Source organism: Castanea sativa, chromosome 9 (genome assembly GCF_040712315.1).
Source record: "Castanea sativa cultivar Marrone di Chiusa Pesio chromosome 9, ASM4071231v1".
NCBI classification, from domain to species: Eukaryota; Viridiplantae; Streptophyta; class Magnoliopsida; order Fagales; family Fagaceae; genus Castanea; species Castanea sativa.
The window spans coordinates 33,044,263-33,063,065 of NC_134021.1; the positions used below are offsets into that span (position 1 = coordinate 33,044,263).

The 18,803-nt window shown below is 36.1% G+C and overlaps 2 protein-coding genes across 3 annotated transcripts in view; both read left to right on the top strand.

The window, feature by feature from the left end:
• The first annotated feature begins 1,037 nt into the window (after nucleotides 1-1,037).
• The window catches only part of LOC142609684 (protein DETOXIFICATION 24-like), a 49,024-nt gene continuing 31,258 nt past the window's right edge, over nucleotides 1,038-18,803 (top strand). The window contains exons 1-2 of one of the 2 annotated variants that reach the window (XM_075781337.1): nucleotides 1,038-1,109; nucleotides 1,239-1,330. The gene's annotated coding sequence lies outside the window, so the exon portion shown is untranslated. The remainder of the gene's footprint in view (nucleotides 1,110-1,238; nucleotides 1,331-18,803) is intronic. The other variant, XM_075781339.1, reaches the window with a different exon arrangement.
• Nucleotides 15,686-16,778, top strand: LOC142609064 (uncharacterized). Its single transcript, XM_075780702.1, has 2 exons — nucleotides 15,686-16,140; nucleotides 16,394-16,778. Exons 1-2 carry the CDS (start codon nucleotides 15,686-15,688, stop codon nucleotides 16,776-16,778), a joined length of 840 nt encoding a protein of 279 aa, XP_075636817.1.

Sequence of the window (18,803 nt, forward strand, 5' to 3'; positions counted from 1 at the left end):
TCAAGCCCATGGCCCAAAAATGTATCTTGGGCCTTTTGTCCCCACAATAGTCTAATGTCAAGAGCAAGAAACCAACAAATATTTTGAGTGCAACAAAAGTGATAGGCAACAAAGATTCCCACAGTGACTACCATCGGTTCATGATGGAGAAAGAAAAATGACCAATCTTTTTTTCAATTTCTTTTTTTTGGAAAAAAAAAAAAACTTGAATATAATACTTCAAATATTTGAAGATTTATAATGAAACAAATTTAAACATTTTTTCATGCAGTTATGGATCCATTGGAAACAAATCTAAACAAAGAAACATAAAGATCTTTAGGGGATTAGCAGTCGACGGACATTCATGGAGATTGGCAAAGGATAGAGCTTGTATTAGGTAATGCAGTAACAATGAAGACCATTTGGAGGAGTTGATATGGTAGAAGAAGAGCAGTGATGATAGTGACGACAGCTGCAACCACAATGGTTGGGAGAATGGTAAGAAAGGAAGATGAAGTGCTTGGGTCATAGGAAGATATTGGAGAGTAAGATTTTTTTACCAAAGCAATAAAAAATAATGACTCACATGGAACTCATAATTTTGTAAAAGCACTTGTAGTAAACCGTAAAAGATGTACCATAGTAAATAATTTTGTAATTTTTTTTATTGAAAATGTCACATCATTAAAAAATGACAACTTAGTATTCTATTAACCACATAAACAATACTTCTGACTAAAGTTAACCAAAGAACTAGTACCACTCATTGTCAAAACTTGAGGGATTAATAGCACTCGCTTGAAACTTGAGGAACTAATTGTGCTCATAAGGTAAACTTTAAGAACTAATAGGCAAGACTTAGGTACAGGTATTAGTCCTTAGATTCCCTCTTAAAATTCTGTTATGTGGTTTTTTTTCATGAAATAAAAGTGTATTTTTTTTTATTGAGTAGCCGCGTGACAGAATCTAACGGATCAACCTACTGTTCACAAATTTTGTCATTTTCCATATACTTGTCATTGTAAGTATCACTGACCGTGCTACCGGAACAGGCCATAAAGATTCACGAATGTACAAACATTGTGGCCAGTGTTTGGCAGGATCTTCGTTACTTTCAAAAACAGACAGTAAAGCCTCTCTCTCTCTCTCTCTCTCTCTCTCTCGATATTGCTCATGAAAGATTTGTAAGACAGACCTTGCTAATAAAAAAACCCCAGTTCTTTTCCTTAACGATTACATCTTTCTTCGCATGACAGTCTCTCATTCCCTCTAAGGTTGGAACATTTGCACGGCACTTGAAGTCTACTTCGGTTCACTCTCTCGAAAGGCAGCAATCTTTAAGGCCAAGGTATGCTACCATTGTCTCTCTGCTTTTAGCTTACAATATGTTGCACTGCTATATCTCTGAAGTTCAAGTGAACTTTTGAACTCGCTGGACTGCTTTAAGTTGTAAGGATTCAATCAGAGCACAATACCTTGCTTAGTACTATTTGAAGACTATATAACAGTAGTATCTATATGGTAGTTAAACAATCAAGATTGATTATTGAAAAAACACTGCAGCTACCACATCAAGATTGATTTTAGAACAAGACCCCCTTTTTAATTCTACATCTTTTTTTTATGATTTTTTATTTTTTTTGATGAATCTTTTTAATTCCACATCTTAATCATACTATATTTATTTCATTTAAGTTGTCTAATTTAGTGAATATTATTCCTTGGCCTATAGTCCATAAGGTAACATCTTTTCCAGTAGAAAAAGCTGTACTTAGCTTACTAAGGTTCTAATAAAAAAGATTATAAAAAATAAAGCTTGTTGAGGTAGCTACACCTACTCTCAGTTTTCTCTTATTTTCTAAGCCGTAGAGTGGTTGATTTTTATGCTCTGGTGGCTGGCCGAGTAGAAGGTATAGGTCAATGAATAATTTTTTGTTTTTTCTTTATTCAATTTGTAACTACCAGTCATGGGGACCCAGGGCTGGTAGTTGACACTTGATCAGACTTCTATCCTTTTCCTTTGGGTAATGATCCACATCCACTTCTCATTTTACTTTATTTATTTCATTTTATCTTTTTGGTTTAATATAACTTATTTTTTATTTTGTTTAGAAAATAAATTAGAAAAAGTCAAAAAAGTACAATTGAACTAGAAAAAAAAGATTGATTTTGAAACATGCATAAACAAATACCAAATTAAGCTTTTTTTTTTTTTTTTTGAAAGAAGCACATAAATAATTTATATTCCCTTTTTGTATTCCAAAATTTTAAACTTATAATTTCAACCTAAAAATTTTAAAACACATAGATTTCATTGTAATTTCCATCAATTATTCAAAAAAGAAAAAAAAATATACGGATACAACAAGATCTTATAAGATTTTTACAACGTCCTTATTTTGAATTATATATGGTAAGTTCAAGTGTGTGTATACATATACATATATATACATACATATATATATATATATATATATATATATATATATGTATATCAACCTATGATGGGTCATCAATTCAACTTGTTATGAAAATTTTTTGAATTTATTATGCCCATACAAGAATTCCTTAAAAGAATTACAAACCTGACAAGTTAAATGAACAGTTTATAGGATAAAATTATAATATTTTAAATGATTTTAATACTTAATTAATAAGAAGAAATATCAAAAGTTCTATAATTCAATAGATAACTTGTTCTTGTTCTCGTTTATTAAAAATTAGGGTTCAAATCTCCCTTATAATCATTATAACTATCAAATTATTTTATAAAATTATGAAATGAGGTTGTATATACAAATTTAATCAAATTAAACTATATAATAAAATGAATTTCTTTAGGGTATGCAAAAATTTTGTAGGGTGGGCCCATTTTCAGAGTGTAATTGCCTTTCCGACAGTGTCATTAATTACTAAGAAAACGTGTGTGGAAAATTTTTCCTTTACTATTTTATTAATTTCTTTTGTCATATAACCGAACCATGTAATTATCACTTAAATGTCTGAAATGTAAACAACTATATAACTGGTTTTTTAAATTAAATCAACAAAATATCTTAGCTAGCCACGTATTTGCCTATCAGTCGTTTTTTTTTTTTCCTGCCACAGCCAGCCACTTCAAAGCAAAGGTGGGGCCTAATTAAAAAACATACTCCACTTTTTGCTTGATGTTGTGAAAAAAAATTATTTATGTCTAAACAAAGCACTTTACTTGACAAAAAGTCACAATAATTTTAAATTAGTTTATAATCTCACACATAAACCCACTATAAGTATGAAAATAGGCTAATTTAAAAAGATTGTAAAATTATTATCAATTTTTGTTGTGTCCCACATTTGCTGTATTCTCTCATTCACAACAACTTTTGCCTATCTTTTTTATTTTATTTTTTGGCTCATAACATTTTAATTAGCGGTCTCATATTTTACACAAAATAACATTTTGAAAAACTACTCAATAACTTTGTAGGTTACTAGAACCTTAAAAATTGCCATTATCTCTTTTCTCTTCTATCTCTTAAGCTTTTTCCAAAGTTTTTAATTCTGGATTTTCACAATAATCCCAAATTGATGTATATTCTATTTTGTAGGTATATTGCTATATACTATGAATAATTTTATTTATTTATTTTCTCAATTTATTTTAAGAAATCAAATGAGATGTTTAAATTAACTATTATGTAAAATCATTCATAGAAAAATAAATATAGATTATTATATGAAATTGGGAGGGAATACGTACAACATACATGATGAATGGGGAGGATTGTAATTTGCTCAATTGGTGAAAAAAATTTATTATCAAGTGAAGTTTTTGAACTTGAATATTAATACTAAAATTAATTGGTGCCTGGAACTAATAATAAAATAATAATATATATTTTTTATAAGAATATAATAATATTATTATTATAAAACAGAAGCAAAAAAATTTAAAATTTTGTCATAATTATCATATAATAATATAATATACAAGAATCAAGATCACAAGACAGCGTAGTGATTGGAAGCCTCGAACCGTGCTAAGCGTGGATATCACGAGATTCCCGACAGTATATGCGGTTGATTTGCGTCATGTTATGTTATAAAATACTAATGCAATTAGTTTTAGACTTATTAGTTGCTTAGAACATCGAATTATATATAGTAGTATTATAGAACCAGTCGATGCTCATTCTCGAGTAATATTATATTATACTAGCAAATTTCATTATTTTGAATAAATATATATATCGAGCTGGTTGGTCATGGGATTTTCGATTTTGACTGTTTGTTTAGAAACTTTTAGAATTTAGAACCAACAATTTGTGGAAGGTACCACCTACAGAAAACTTTGATAGTTCTGTTGTCTCTATATTCTACGTCGTGGGGCTTGCTTATTCACAAGTGCCAACTACCCCCGACAGTCTCCAGTACACAGTGTTCGTACAAAAAATTCAAAGCTGTTTGTTACAAAAATTTATTACAGCATTCATACTTAAAAAAAAATAATAATAATAAAAAAAAGTCTAATTATTGATTTTATTGTTTAAACAACACAACACGTATTTTCACAACACTTAAACAATATTACTAGAATAACGTTATCAAATCAGCTCTTTTATATATATATATATATATATATATATATATATATATTGTTTTAGATGTTATTTTTAAAAAGATGCTTTGTAAAATATGTTTTAGATTCATGTGTTCTAAATACTCTAATACCAATCCAAAATTCTTATTTTGGATCAGAAACAATTTATGCAGTAAAATAAATAAAAGAATTCAACAAGTTTGTTATGGAATTCAGTAACACACAAACACATGTATTAATTACATACATAAATAAAATACCATATCTAAGACAAATAACAAAAATGAAAGCAGTAAAAGCACCCACAAATTTGGTAATGAAGTATGTCAAGACATAATAGAAAATTGATTTGAGTTTTCACTCTATTAGGATATTAGATCTCAATTGTCTCAAATTCTATCAAATCTTAGCCAATTAATTAATTAAATTAATTATGCATTAGATCTAAATCAAATAAACATAGATCATATGAACACCAAGAATGATAATCTAGAAAAACTTTTGAAACTATTGTTTCAAAGTATAAAACCTAGAGAAGATTTAACTTAAAAAATTCTCAAGACAACAATTTACTAATATAATTGAAGTTTGTACAATAGACTTAGCCCTAAATTTATTGCTACTTCATGTAGTACTTACTGGCGTGACCATACATAGCTCTAAATCTATAGACTCTTCTACAATGAAACTGTTGCATACAAAATTTTTTGTTTGTGACTTGGAGATCTCCACTCGAACATTTTAGATCAATAATTGTGGTTAACTAATTTCACACAAACTTCCCTGTTTGTGGCTCTAAGAAATCGACTTGAAGGTTTTGACTAGCAACTGCCATAAACTGGATTTCTATATGGCTTCATACAAGATCTACACTAAAGCAGCAACAACACTGTGTTGATTCTTCTTTATGTGCTCTTGAACTCTCATGGGTTGAATAGATGGAGGCTCAGATCTACTTTGAACATCTCCAATATAGTAAGATTGATAGAAACTCAGTTATACAAACCTAAGCTGTTGAAACGGTGATTTCTCTCTCTGAAAGCTTCTCTAGGGATAGCTTATGAAGTCCTTTAAATATCACAAAAAAAGGATCACGAATTGTGCTTAAAACGCGTAGGTTATAGGCTTTTTTGCGTTTCAAATTTTTGCTGATATCGCAATCTCGATCAATCAAACTAGGTGTCAAGCTACAATCAAAATTATTGATCAATCAAGCCAAATGTCGAGCCAGAAGTTGAACTAGAAGAAACTTTGTTTTCTTACTCTAAATCGATTATTTCTTGATCTGAACTTGGGTCTTTGTCCTAGACATTGAAGTGCACATTTAACACAATCAAGACTTACCAAAAATAATATAAATGGATTACATTTTATCACAGTTTTCCAACCTAAAAATATGGACTCTACACAACCTTGCCAAAATACAGGGAAGGCTCTACATTTTATATTAGAATGTACAGATACAATGAGTTTGAGATACAAAAGGAGTTTGAAATACAAAGAACTCTATCTTATCTTATCACAATCTATAGATTTGTTTGAGTTTGTATTTTGTATTATAGTTATCACTTATCACAACTACTTGAACTCTTGGAATCTGTAAGCTAGCTCTTATTTTTAACATGCCCTCGCAAGCTCAACATTATGGGAACTATAGTGAGGTTGGTCCAAAGTAGAGCAAATTTGGAAGAAGATAATAGCTTTGTAAAGATATTAGCTAGCTGATCTCGACTAGATAGAAAACAAATAACAAGAGAGCCATCGACAACCATATCATGAACAAAGTGAAAATCAATTCCACATGCTTTATGTGAGCATGGAAAATAGGTTTTGAAGATAGATAGGTAGCTCCAATGCTATCACTCCAGAGAATAGGAGACTATGACACAAGAGCATCAAATTCGAATAAAAGAACTCATAGCCATTTAACCTCTGCAGTAGCATTAGCATGGGTTTTGTACTCACCTTCTGTATTGGAGTGACCACAGCGACTTGGTTCTTACAACCCCATGAAATGAGATTATCACCTAGAAAAATGTAGAAACCTCCATTAGATTGATGATCATCATGGTCAACAGCTAGCCCAATCTACATCACTAAAGGCTTTGATAGGCCAAATACGTATTGACCCCTTGTGATGAATTAAGTTGATTAATTAGCCAAGTTATTAATAAAACCCCATTGAGTGATTTTAAGGTCACCACTTCCAAAATTCCACTATTATCACAACAAGCAGTTACAAGTAAAGGAATCCAAAGTACCTTACCAACCTACAATTGAAGCCTTTCCCCAATACCCAATTGGACTTGTTCTGTAGTGACAATCTCTCATTTCAATGCACGGCTCCCAAGTACATGACTAACCAATTGTGCGGATCCTAGTACACGACTTCAATCACCAACTAGAGAAGATTGTTGGCTGCAAAGTTTTTCAATTCATCCACATGATGAAGATCAAGAAGATGCTCGGTTACAAAACCCTATGGTGCATACTACACAGCAACTTCTTCACAAGAGAGATGAACTAGGGCAAGAACTTTGTCTCAAGTCACAATTTGCATGAACAAGTTCTCAATACTTGTGCAACTTGCGTACCTTTGACGGCCCTTAAAATAATTATTTTATATGTCTAGAGTTAGGAGAAAATATGACCCAAAGACACATTCACGGATTGGAATTAAAACAGAACTCAAAATCTGTTTTTCTTAAACCTCAACAGATAAAGGTATCAAGATGCTGTCGAGCCACGAGGCTAGAATATCTCTTTAAACCTAGACACATGCTAGTTGTCGAGCTAGCTATCGAGCTTTAATGAATGTACACTTTTCAGTTTGTTTCTTGGACAGACTTGTTGATTTCAACACTTGATCTTAAAACACAGTTTCTTGAAGTATAAAACTCATCCTAAATCTACCCAATTATAAGTAAAGTGCGTTTTGTCAAAGGATTAGCCAATTACATAAATGAATGACATATGTTCTTAACAAGTGAAACACATATGTCCTAACAATTCCCCCTTTGGCAATTTGTGACAAAACCACAACTAACAAATGAACATATGAAAGAAGTCACAAATCACTCAACTCATATTCACTTGTTGAATACAATAAAATCTAACCTAACACAAACTCTTGAAAAATTTTGCAAGGAGAGAGTTTATAGCAAGTAGACTTTGACAACCTGTATTTCTGAAACACTTTAAACAAAACTCATCAAGGCATCTTAGTGTGAAACAAAAAAAATAGATTGCATACAAGTATAAGAATCATGTGTATAAAGAAAGAAAAGAAACAACACATGTAGAAATAGGTGAAAGAAACATACAACATATAAAGATAATAAGTCCAATGTATGTCATAAAATGGTCACAAGACTTAGGTATAAGAAGACAATGTATCTAAAGTAGAGAAAAAAAAAAGATACAAGTAATTATCACTACATCCCTCAAACAACAACACTCCCCCTATCAATAATGTCCCTATACAAGCTCTCCCCTAAGTATGACTACTCTCATAACCCAAACTACTCCCCCTTTTTGTCACGAGTGACAAAGGGTAGAGCGTCAAGTAGACATCTCATCAGTAGAGCTAGCATCTCCATCATCATCATCCGAAGCATCATCACCATCACCATCACCATCACCATCGTCATCCTCAGACTCGGAAGCCATAGGATGTGGTGGAGGAGAAACCTCAGGAGCAAAACCACCCCTGGTCGCTTGTCGCTGAGCAATGCAACCAACACGAACATTCACCTGATACAACTCTGTAGAGAGCGTATCTAGGCCAGCATCCATGCGCTGAAGCTGCGCCATGATGTCTCCTAGTGACACATCACTTATAGAAGAGGAGGGAGCAGATGAGGCTCAAGCAGATCTAGATGGAGTGAAATGGGAGGAAAGAGCTGCTAAATCCGTCTGTCGCGACCTAAACTGCGCCTAACTACGTTTGACGGTAGCGGCGTCTATGGCAACCATGACATGAAAAGGGTCGGAGAAGGGAAAAAGGATGGAAAAGTGGCGTAAAATCCTCGTGATAGCAGAAGGAAAGATGAGCTTATCACGGGTAGCTGAATCCTTATACACATCTATGATAGAGAAGATAAAATGTGAAGGAAAGTCAATTGTAAGATCCTTAAGAAGAGACAACAGAAAGTGAGCACGAGGCTTTGTGATAGAGTTGTAGTGAGAGAGAGGATACAAAACAAAAGTCATATCCATGTTCAAGAAATGAGGACCTTTAGCAAAAGGTCGACATAATGTAAACTGGTGTTCACCCCAATCAGAAGGGCGCTCATAGAAAGCTGTGATCATCTCGTCTTTGGACACTGTCCGTAGATGCTTACAACCGGGGCAATCAGGATGCACAACCCTCGTAGCCTGAAGCACATCAGATACCAACTCTGGTGTGACAACTATGTGCGTACCTCGAACGCGAGTGTGAAAGAGAGATACTGAAGAATCAAATCCATGCATGTTGGAGAGAAACTCCTGGATCAGCACGGAAGGACAAGTGACCAGGATGTCACAAGTGACCAGGACATCACACAGTGACTCCCATTCCCGTTTGTGAAAGACATCGGGAAGGCTAGTGTCGACGAAGTCCACCAGAACAACTTGGCGTTCCGAGTGAACACCTTGTTTAAAAAAGTTCTCCGAGAAGTCTTGATGGGCTTTCCCATCACGGAACCGAACAGAAAAAGGAGTAGGATCAGAAGATGAAGAGCCCCTAGAACGGAAAGGGTTCTGGGATGAAATAGACTTACATTTTGGTGCCATAGACACTACTAACGTAAACAAAAAGAGAGGGGGGAGAAAGAAACACTCAGGAAAGTCCCAAAACAATTCAAATATAACAAGTATAGTGAAAAGAGAGAACGTATGCATGGGAAATGCATGAACATGTGACATGCAATATAAACAGCATCATGGGCTCAGCCCAATCCAATCCTACCAGCACACAAATAGTGTGCACACATCTAAACGCATGAGAATACTGTTTGAATGCTAATGTGATGCAATGTATGGAGTTTTTAAGATTAAATCATCAAATGTGAAAAACCCCAAAATTTTTCAAAAACCCCAAAACCTAGGTTTCAAAACATGAAATGCATGTAAATGAGAAAGATTAGGTGCTTACCAAGTGAAGAAAAACCTGAATAAGCGTAAGGAAACTTTGGGTAAAGGTTTGGAGTGAGAGAAAGATGTTTGGAAGGTGAAGAGACAGAGTTATCGAGAGAGAGATCGAGAGAAATGAAGAACCGGATCGCATAGAGCCTTTAAAAAGAGGTTCAGTAAATCTCGATAGATACAAGTGTCGAGAGGTGTCGAGACATTTGTCGAGGAAGGTGTCGAGCAAAACATTGTGGATAGATAGAGCTATTGAAAAGGTGTCGAGGACCAAAGTAAGGACACGAGAATAGAAGCTCGATCGATCCACCAGGTGTCGAGAAGCTATCGAGAGGTCAGAAGGTTTCTCGATCAATCTAGAAGCTGTCAAGAAGTTGTTGAGATTGCGATAAGAAAAAAGTAGAAAGCTCGACAGACAGCCAAGTATCGAGGAGGTGTCGAGCCAGCTTTTAAAAGTAGTTTTTTGAGAGGGAAAAAACACAAACATGAATGCAATCACGCATGCAACTCAACCAAAGATCCAATCAACATATTAGACTCTCAAAATCATCTCTTAACAACAATCTGAAGCACATGGATCCCAAAACACACACTCACACACTAAACAAGTCTAACCGATTTTATATTTCAAAAACAAGTTAAGACAATTTAGTGAATATTCATCAACACGTGTAAACCTTGTGATGGCTAAATCACATTGTACCTGCACATGTATCAAAAGTAGCAAAGAATATTTCGTGTTGTGTGTGAAAACATCGTAAGATTGCATAAGTGTCTCTATGTTGTGACGATTTGAGATATGAGAAAATCACTTTAACTCACACACAATCATAACTGTTTGATGGGGACTATCATCTTTAAAGTACATCCTATAACTCCCACATCTCCTAGAAAACACACTTGCAATCATGTTTAAAGCATTTTTGATCTTTTTGCTTTTATTTTCTTTGCATATTTTCTTTTAATTAAGCAAACTATCCATGGGTATACAAAGGAGAGAAAAGAAATACCCAATTATGTTAAGCCTTTTGACATTGCACTTTTGCTATGCCGAAACATACAGATGTCATTGACATTGCACTTTTGCTATACCGAAGCATATAGATGTCATATCATGATTGGCGGGTAACAATGGTGAGATGGTTATTTATGCCTTTCCCTTAGGATTTTCTAGTCCTACCCGTCAAAAAGAATGACACAAGAGTTAAGTACAAGAGATCACTTAACCTTACTCATCACAAACAAAGAGCCACAAAGCTCACTTACTTAGTTATGCATACAGAATGCTCATCTAAGTTATAAGAGATACAAAATTTAGAAAACTCTGTTTCAATGGCCATTTTAAGGTTCACAAGAACCGATGTACACATACACACACTATTTTTATATTTTTTCATTTTTATTTTTATTTTTATCTGAAAAACAAAATAAAACACAAACTGAAAGTAAACAAACAAAAACATGTTAAACAAAGCAAAACAATGCATAAAACTAGACTGACTCAAAACAGCAAAGCAAAACACACAAGTAATGCAAAAACAAAAACACAAAGGGGGAGAGAGAAAAAAAGTGAATAAATCACTTGGAATCCTTTTCCTTCCACACCTTGGAAGAATCTTTCCTTTTTTTAAATCCTTGAACTGGTGATGAGGGGGAAGGATTGAAACTGTTCAACTTTGAAAGGAACATGAGGGCTTTGAGAAGATCTCCAAGAGGAGCAAGAGAGGTTTGAAGCTGATTCTGGTTCCCAAATACTATCATGCCATTGCTCTGTTGAGTGGCTAACCACTTATAGCAATTTGATCGAGTATGACCGGCAATAGCACAATGATGACAGAGATGCTGCTTCTTCTGTTTAGGCTTTTGAGAGTTAGCCTTCTTAGTCCTAGGATTTTTAGTTTCCTTCTTCTCAAGCTTAAGGGGTGCTCCTAAGATGGACTTACCCTTGTCTAGGTTCTCACTTGCTAATTCAGTTTTAACATCTTTGTTCTCAAAATTAAGGTTATTAGTAGGAGGAACAAAAACAATAGTACTAGCAAAAGCAATATTAGAGGAAGAGAATTCATACCCTAATCCTGTTCGATCAGAAGCAGATTTCTGAATGCTAAGCATCTTATCTAGCTTCGCACTTGAAGTCCTCTCCAATTGAGCTTTAACTTGAAACAACTCCGCTTCAAGCTTCTTGGTCTTCTCAGCCAAGAAATTGTTCTCGAATCTCAGTGCCCTAATAGTCTGATTAGCTTCATCAAACTTAGTGGAAAGCTCTTCACGGTCAAGTTCCACATCACTGAGCTTCTTGATGGCTTGCCTATAAAGTTTCTCATGCTTCTCAGAAAGCTTGTACTGTTTTTTCATAAGCAGTATAGATATCATCTTGATCATCCATCTTTTCAAACTTGGATTCCACCAGTTCCTCTTCTTCATCCACGTCTTCCACAATCCCCTCAGTAGGATTGACAATGGCGATGAAGGCATTTAAAATTCCATCATCCTCATTGTCGAAATCATCCTCAGGCTTAGTGTCGCTCAAGGTAGCAACAAGTGCCTTACTCTTCCCAATGCTCTCGAGATATGTGGGACACTCTTGTTTCATGTGACCGAAACCTTGACACCCGAAACACTTGGGTCCTGCGGGAATAATGTACTGACCGTCATCCCTAGCATCCTTCTTCCCTTTATCTTGGCTCTTGAACTAAAAAGAACTGCATTGCCTACGGTCCTTGTCGAAGCCTTTTCCATTGGCATTTTTCATGAATTTCTTGAATTGTCTGGTGATGTAGGACTTCATCTTAGAATCTTCATCGTTTGAAGACTCATCTATCTCACTGCTCTTGGCCTTCAGTGCCATGCTCTTGCCTTTAGCCGACTTGCCAATTCTAGTCAACCCTAGCTCATAGGTTTGCAGATTACCAACCAGCTCAGTCAGAAGAATCTTGTCAATATCCTTTGATTCTTCTATTGCCATGATCTTGGCATGGAATCTCTCGAGCAGAAATCTGAGCACTTTTCTCACAATCTTGGGTTCAGGATTGGTTTCCCCAAGATTAAAGGCCGAGTTCACTATGTCCTTGAGCTTGGCATAGAATTCATCGAACGACTCATCCTCCTCCATCTTAATTTCTTCAAAGCTTGTAGTGAGCCTCTGGAGTTTTGAATCTTTGACAGCCTGTGTTCCCTCATAGGTTGTCTGAAGGATGGTCCATGCTTCCTTAGAATGGAGGATATCTTCTTGAACTCCTCATTAGTGACCGCACTGAATAAGGCATACAATGCTCTGTTGTTGAAGTTTGCCACCTTGATCTTAGCATCATCCCAATTGGCCAGTGCTTCTTTAGGCTTGGTCCAGCCTATCTCCACAACTTGCCACACCTTCTCATCTAGAGACTGTAAGAAAGCTCTCATGCGTACTTTCCAGTATGCATAGTTAGTATCATCAAACAATGGAGGTATAATTAGAGACTGACCTCTATCCATGACAAACAGGGGTCAATGGATCACACACAAAGATTAACCCTAATTAGAGTGTGCCTGCTCTAATACCACTTGATAGGCCAAATACGTATTGACCCATTGTGACGAATTAAGTTGATTAATTAGCCAAGTTATTAATTAATCAAATTAACATGCCAAGCGTGATAGCACAAACAAATCATCAATTAAACTAAGTATGCAGCGGAAAATAAATGACACGGTGATTTCTTTACGAAATTGGGAAAACCTACATGACAAAAACCCCACCAAGTGATTTTAAAGTCACCACTCCTGAAATTCCACTATTATCACAACAAATAGTTACAAGTAAAGGAATCTCAATTACCTTACCAAACTACAGTTGAACCCTTACCCCAATATCCAATTTGACTTGTTCTGTAGTGACAATTTCTCCTTTCAATGCACGGCTCCCAAGTACGTGACTAACCAATTGCGCAGATCCCAGTACGTGACTTCAATCACCAACTAGAGAAGATTGTTGGCTGCAAAGTTCTTCAATTCATCCACACGATGAAGATCAAGAAGATGCTCGGTTACAAAACCCTACGGTGCATACTATACAGTAACTTCTTCACAAGAGAGATAAACTAGGGCAAAAACTTTGTCTCAAGTCACAATTTACATGAACAAGGATTTCTCAATGCTTGTGCAACTTGCGTACCTTTTACGGCCCTTAAAATAATCTTTTTATATGTCTAGGGTTAGGAGAAAAGAAGGCCCAAAAACACATCCACGGATTGGAATTAAAACAGAACTCAGAATCTGTTTTTCTTAAACCTCGACAAATAGAAGTATCGAAATCCTGTCGAGCAACTGTTGAGCCACGGGGCTAGAACAGCTCTTTATACCTAGACACATGCTAACTATCGAGCTAGCTGTCGAGCTTTAATGAATGTGCACTTTTCAGCTTATTTCTTGGACAGACTTGATGACTTCAATACTTGATCTTGAAACACAGTTTCTTGAAGTATAAAACTCATCATAAATCTACCCAATTACAAGTAAAGTGCGTTTTGTCAAAGGATTAGCCAATTACATAAATGAATGACATATGTTCTTAACAAGTGAAACACATATGTCCTAACAGGCTTGAAGAGAATTGAATATAGAGCGTCTGAGTTGCAAACCAAAGTGTAGTGTAGCGTTTGTTTGAGATAACGCAAAAGACGCTTGACATAGTGCCAATAAATAGATGTGGGGCAATGCATGTATTGAGAGAGCTTGTTAACTATGAAATTAATATCAAGGCGAGTTAGGGAAAGATACTTTAAGGTTCCAACAATGGTTCTATACATACTTGTTAGTATATAGCTTAGTTCAGTCTAGCCCATCAGGCCTAACCCAATATACTGTACTTGTAGTACACTCATATTACTTGTACTTCACACATATTTAGCGTATATAAGACTCTTTATTGTACAATGTTATTCACACAGAATATACAGACTATTTAATCTTTCTCTCTCTCACTTTATATTCTTAACATGGTATCAGAGCCATTCCTCTAATTTTTTGGTATCTGTGGTCATCTCTGGCGTTCTTCTACTGGCCTTGCCTTCATCCAGTAACCACTATCAAAAGCAAGTTACCGCCATCAAGCCACTGCAATCCTTGGATTCAATATGTTCTCTCATTAAATCATTGAACCACAACCACAAATTGATAGATCAAACTATCCCAAGAAAAACCCAGCCAAAAACATCTTGGTCTGAGTTGTCACGCACCTACACGCGCTACCAGAAGTTTCTACAAGTTGAACACGTGCTGCTAGTTCCACTGATGTGCCTCCACGTACTGATGTTGTGTCACCACACTCCTAATTCAATTCGCGTGAAGCCATGCCAGCCCTAGGTGATGTCATCCTACCATGTCAGCGTATTGCATCATCCGCCTATGTCAGCACACGTCAACAATTGACTTTGATTGTGGACCGTTGACTTTGACTGTTAACTGTTGACTTTTTGACCAAAGTCAAAACTTTTCGATTCGGCCTATCTTACTCAGTTTTTCACATAGATTCCATTTTTGGGTTCAGTTTCTTCATTTGAGGTCCCTAAATCCCTCTTTTTGGTGATTTTCTTCATTATGGCTCAAGAAAACGAACAAGACATTGTACGTCCTATCACCGTTATCCTGGATGGTCCTTCTACTTATCATGCATGGTCTTAGAATATGAATGTCTGTCTCAAGGGTCATAAACTATGGTGTTATGTAACTGGTTTGATTCCCAAGCTAGTGCCAATACCTAAGTCCAAAGCTGCAACTAATGTCGATACCTCTAAGACTACTGTTGTAGAGGATGATTATGAAGCACGCCTAGAGGAATGAGAAAGTATTCAAAGTAAGATATTATCTTGGTTTATCAATACCTCTGTACCTTCCATTCATAGTCTTTTTCCTCGTCCTGGTACTACTACAACTGCTTGGATATTTTTATCTAATCTCTACAATTGCACTAATGATTCAAGCCTGGAGTTTCACATTGAATCAAAGTTTTATCAAATGCGCCAAGAGACAGGTCAGTCTATTTCTGATTATTATTCTCAGACTTCTTCTATATGGGAACAACTTTCTGCTGCAGATCCTCCATTACAGTATCTTGAGGACATTGAACTTTTTGCCAAATATCGGGGTCATCGTAAATTTATGCATTTCATGATGGGTTTACATGAGGATTTTGAGCCTACTAGAGTTTTTTTGCTTAGCCAATCTCCTACTCCTTCTCTTGATAATGCAGTCAAAGAGCTCACCTCTAAGGAGAATCGTCGGCCTATTTATCACATGTCATCCTCTGATCATGTGTTGGCTACACCCTCTCTTCCTCCACAGCCCTCCATTGTTGCTATCACTGCCCTTCCCCGATTAACCTCTGGGCGTGCCTCCTCTCGATTTTTGAAAGGCACTCACTATGAGTTTTGTCGTGCCATAGGCCATGATATCTCTGTTTATCATAAACTGTAGAAATTCATGCAAGAGCATAATAAAGTTTCTCCTCCTTGGGCAACTGCTATGTATCCCTTGGATCTATCATTTCTTACAAGTCCATCTTCTGCTTCCTTACATACTACAATTGATATCGAGGCAATAATTCAACAGGTTTTATCCCGAATTTCCACTGCCCTTTCTGTCACATTAGGTAACCATTCTTGGTTTTTTGATGATGCATGTTGTAACTATATGACCTCTGATGAATCACAATTCTCTGATAAGGCACCCTATCTTTACTTACACTGCTAATGGAACTCCTATGCTTGTTAATCATAAAGGAACAATCTCTACTCCTAGTTTATCCCTTAGTGACACTTTTCATATTCCAAAATTGTCCCTCAATTTGCTTTCTGTTGGTCAACTATGTGAATTAGGAGTAGATATTCTATTTACTAATCATGATGTGGATGTGCAGGATCCCCGAATGGATCAAGTGCTTGGGACAAGCCGTAAGGTTGGACATATGTTTGAGGTTCACGACTTGAAGATTCCTTCACAAGTTGTTTCTGCTGCTTCTATTACTACCACCCTCTCCCTTGATTTATGGCATGCTAATCTTGGTCATACATCTTTATCTCATCTTCCTGTCATTTTGGTAAAAAACTAAATTTTCCTTTAATAATAGTGACTCTTTTTCTTCTGCACCTTTTGATCTTATACATTCTGATATTTGGGGTTTGGCACCAATTTTCATTGAGGCCGGATCTCGATATTTTGTCATATTTGTAGATGATTTTTCTCGATATACTTGGATTTATCTACTTCACATAGGTTTGAACTTGTGTCTATTTACCAAACATTTCATAGAATAATTGAAACACAGTTCAATCGCATTGTTAAGATCTTTCGGCCAAATAATGCTCAAGAATATAATGATAAATCTTTCTTGTCCTTTTTAGATAGTAAAGGTACTCTCCTACACTAGCCTTGTCCTTACACCTCTCAATAAAATGGTCGTGCAGAACAAAAACATAGTCACATTCTTGATGTTGTCTGCACCCTTCTCATTTTTTCCTTTATTCTTGAGCGCTTTTAGGGTAAGGCAACACTCACTTCTATTTACACCATTAATTGTGTTCCATCACCAACCACACACAACAAATCACCCCTTGAGCTCCTTAATGGTCAAACCCCTGACTACTCATCTCTTTGGGTTTTTGGTTGTGCTTGTTTTGTCTCTTTTCCTCCTCATGAATAAACAAAGCTCCAGACTCATGCTCATCTCTGTTGCTTCCTTGGATATGGTGTATCCTAAAAGGGTTTTTACTGCTATGACCCCATCACTCATCGCCTTCATGTCTCCCATCATGTAGAGTTCTGGGAACATCGTCCTTTCACAAGTCTTCAACAGTTTTTTGTGTCCTCTTCCTCAAAGTATCCCATTTTTACTAATCTTTTCCTCCCTCTTTACCCCAAATTTGTGGAGGATTCTTCAACATCGACTGCCTATCCAGACGACTCATCTCCAGTTTTGTCCCCGACACATGACCCGCCTATCCTAGATCCTGTAGCACCACCATCCCATAAGCCTCTTATTGGTCTTGACCTTCATTGCTCTACTCGGGTAAGCGTTCTTCCTTCTTATCTCACTGATTATCACTATTTTTTTGCTCTTGCCACCCTCTATAAGCCTCACACCTATCATGAGGCACATACTGACCTTCTTTGGTAGCAAGCTATGTCCGAAGAATTAGATGCCCTCCACAAAAATCACACTTAGGATATGGTTGATTTGCCTCCTGGTCAGTCTGTAGTAGGTTATAGGTGGTTTACAAGATTAAGACCAAGGCTGATGGATTCGTTGAACAATACAAGGCTCGCCTCGTTGTGAAAGGATTTACTTAGGAATATGGCATTGACTATGAGAAAACTTTTGCTCCTGTTGCTCACCTTACATCTGTCAGATGTCTCATTGTTGTGGCTACCGTTCACCGTTGGCCTCTTTATTTGATAGATGTGAAGAATGTTTTCCTTAATGGAGACCTCCAAGAAGAAGTGTACATGCAACCACCCTCTAGCTATACTCACTCAGGCCGTTAAGTTTTCCGCCTTCATCGTGCTTTTTATGGCCTCAAGCAGGCTCCTCAGGATTGGTTTGAAAAGTTTAACTCAATTGTTACTCAGTAGGGTTTCACTTCGAGTCCTCATGATACTGCTCTCTTCATTTAAAGATCATCTGTTGGTATCACTCTTATTCTTCTTTATGTTGATGACATGACTATTACTGGAGATGATTTTGCAAGTATCCACTCTCTTCAACACTTCCTTAGTCATAATTTTGAGATGAAAGATTTGGGCACTCTCAACTATTTTTTTGGGCTTGAGGTTACCTCATCCTCTGATGGATACTATCTTTTCCAAACTAAATATGCTTCTGACCTTCTCTCCAAGGCCGGTATCATAGTCAACAAAACGGTTTCCACTCCCTTGGAATACAATGCCAAGCTCACACCCCTGGATGGTGAACCTATATCAAATACTACTCATTATCATCATCTGGTTGGTAGTCTCATCTATCTCACTGTCACTCACCTGGATATTTAACATGTCATGAGTATGGTTAGTGAGTTCATGAATGCCCCTCGTTCTGTCCATTATGCTGTTGTTCTTCGGATTCTCCAATGTGTCAAGG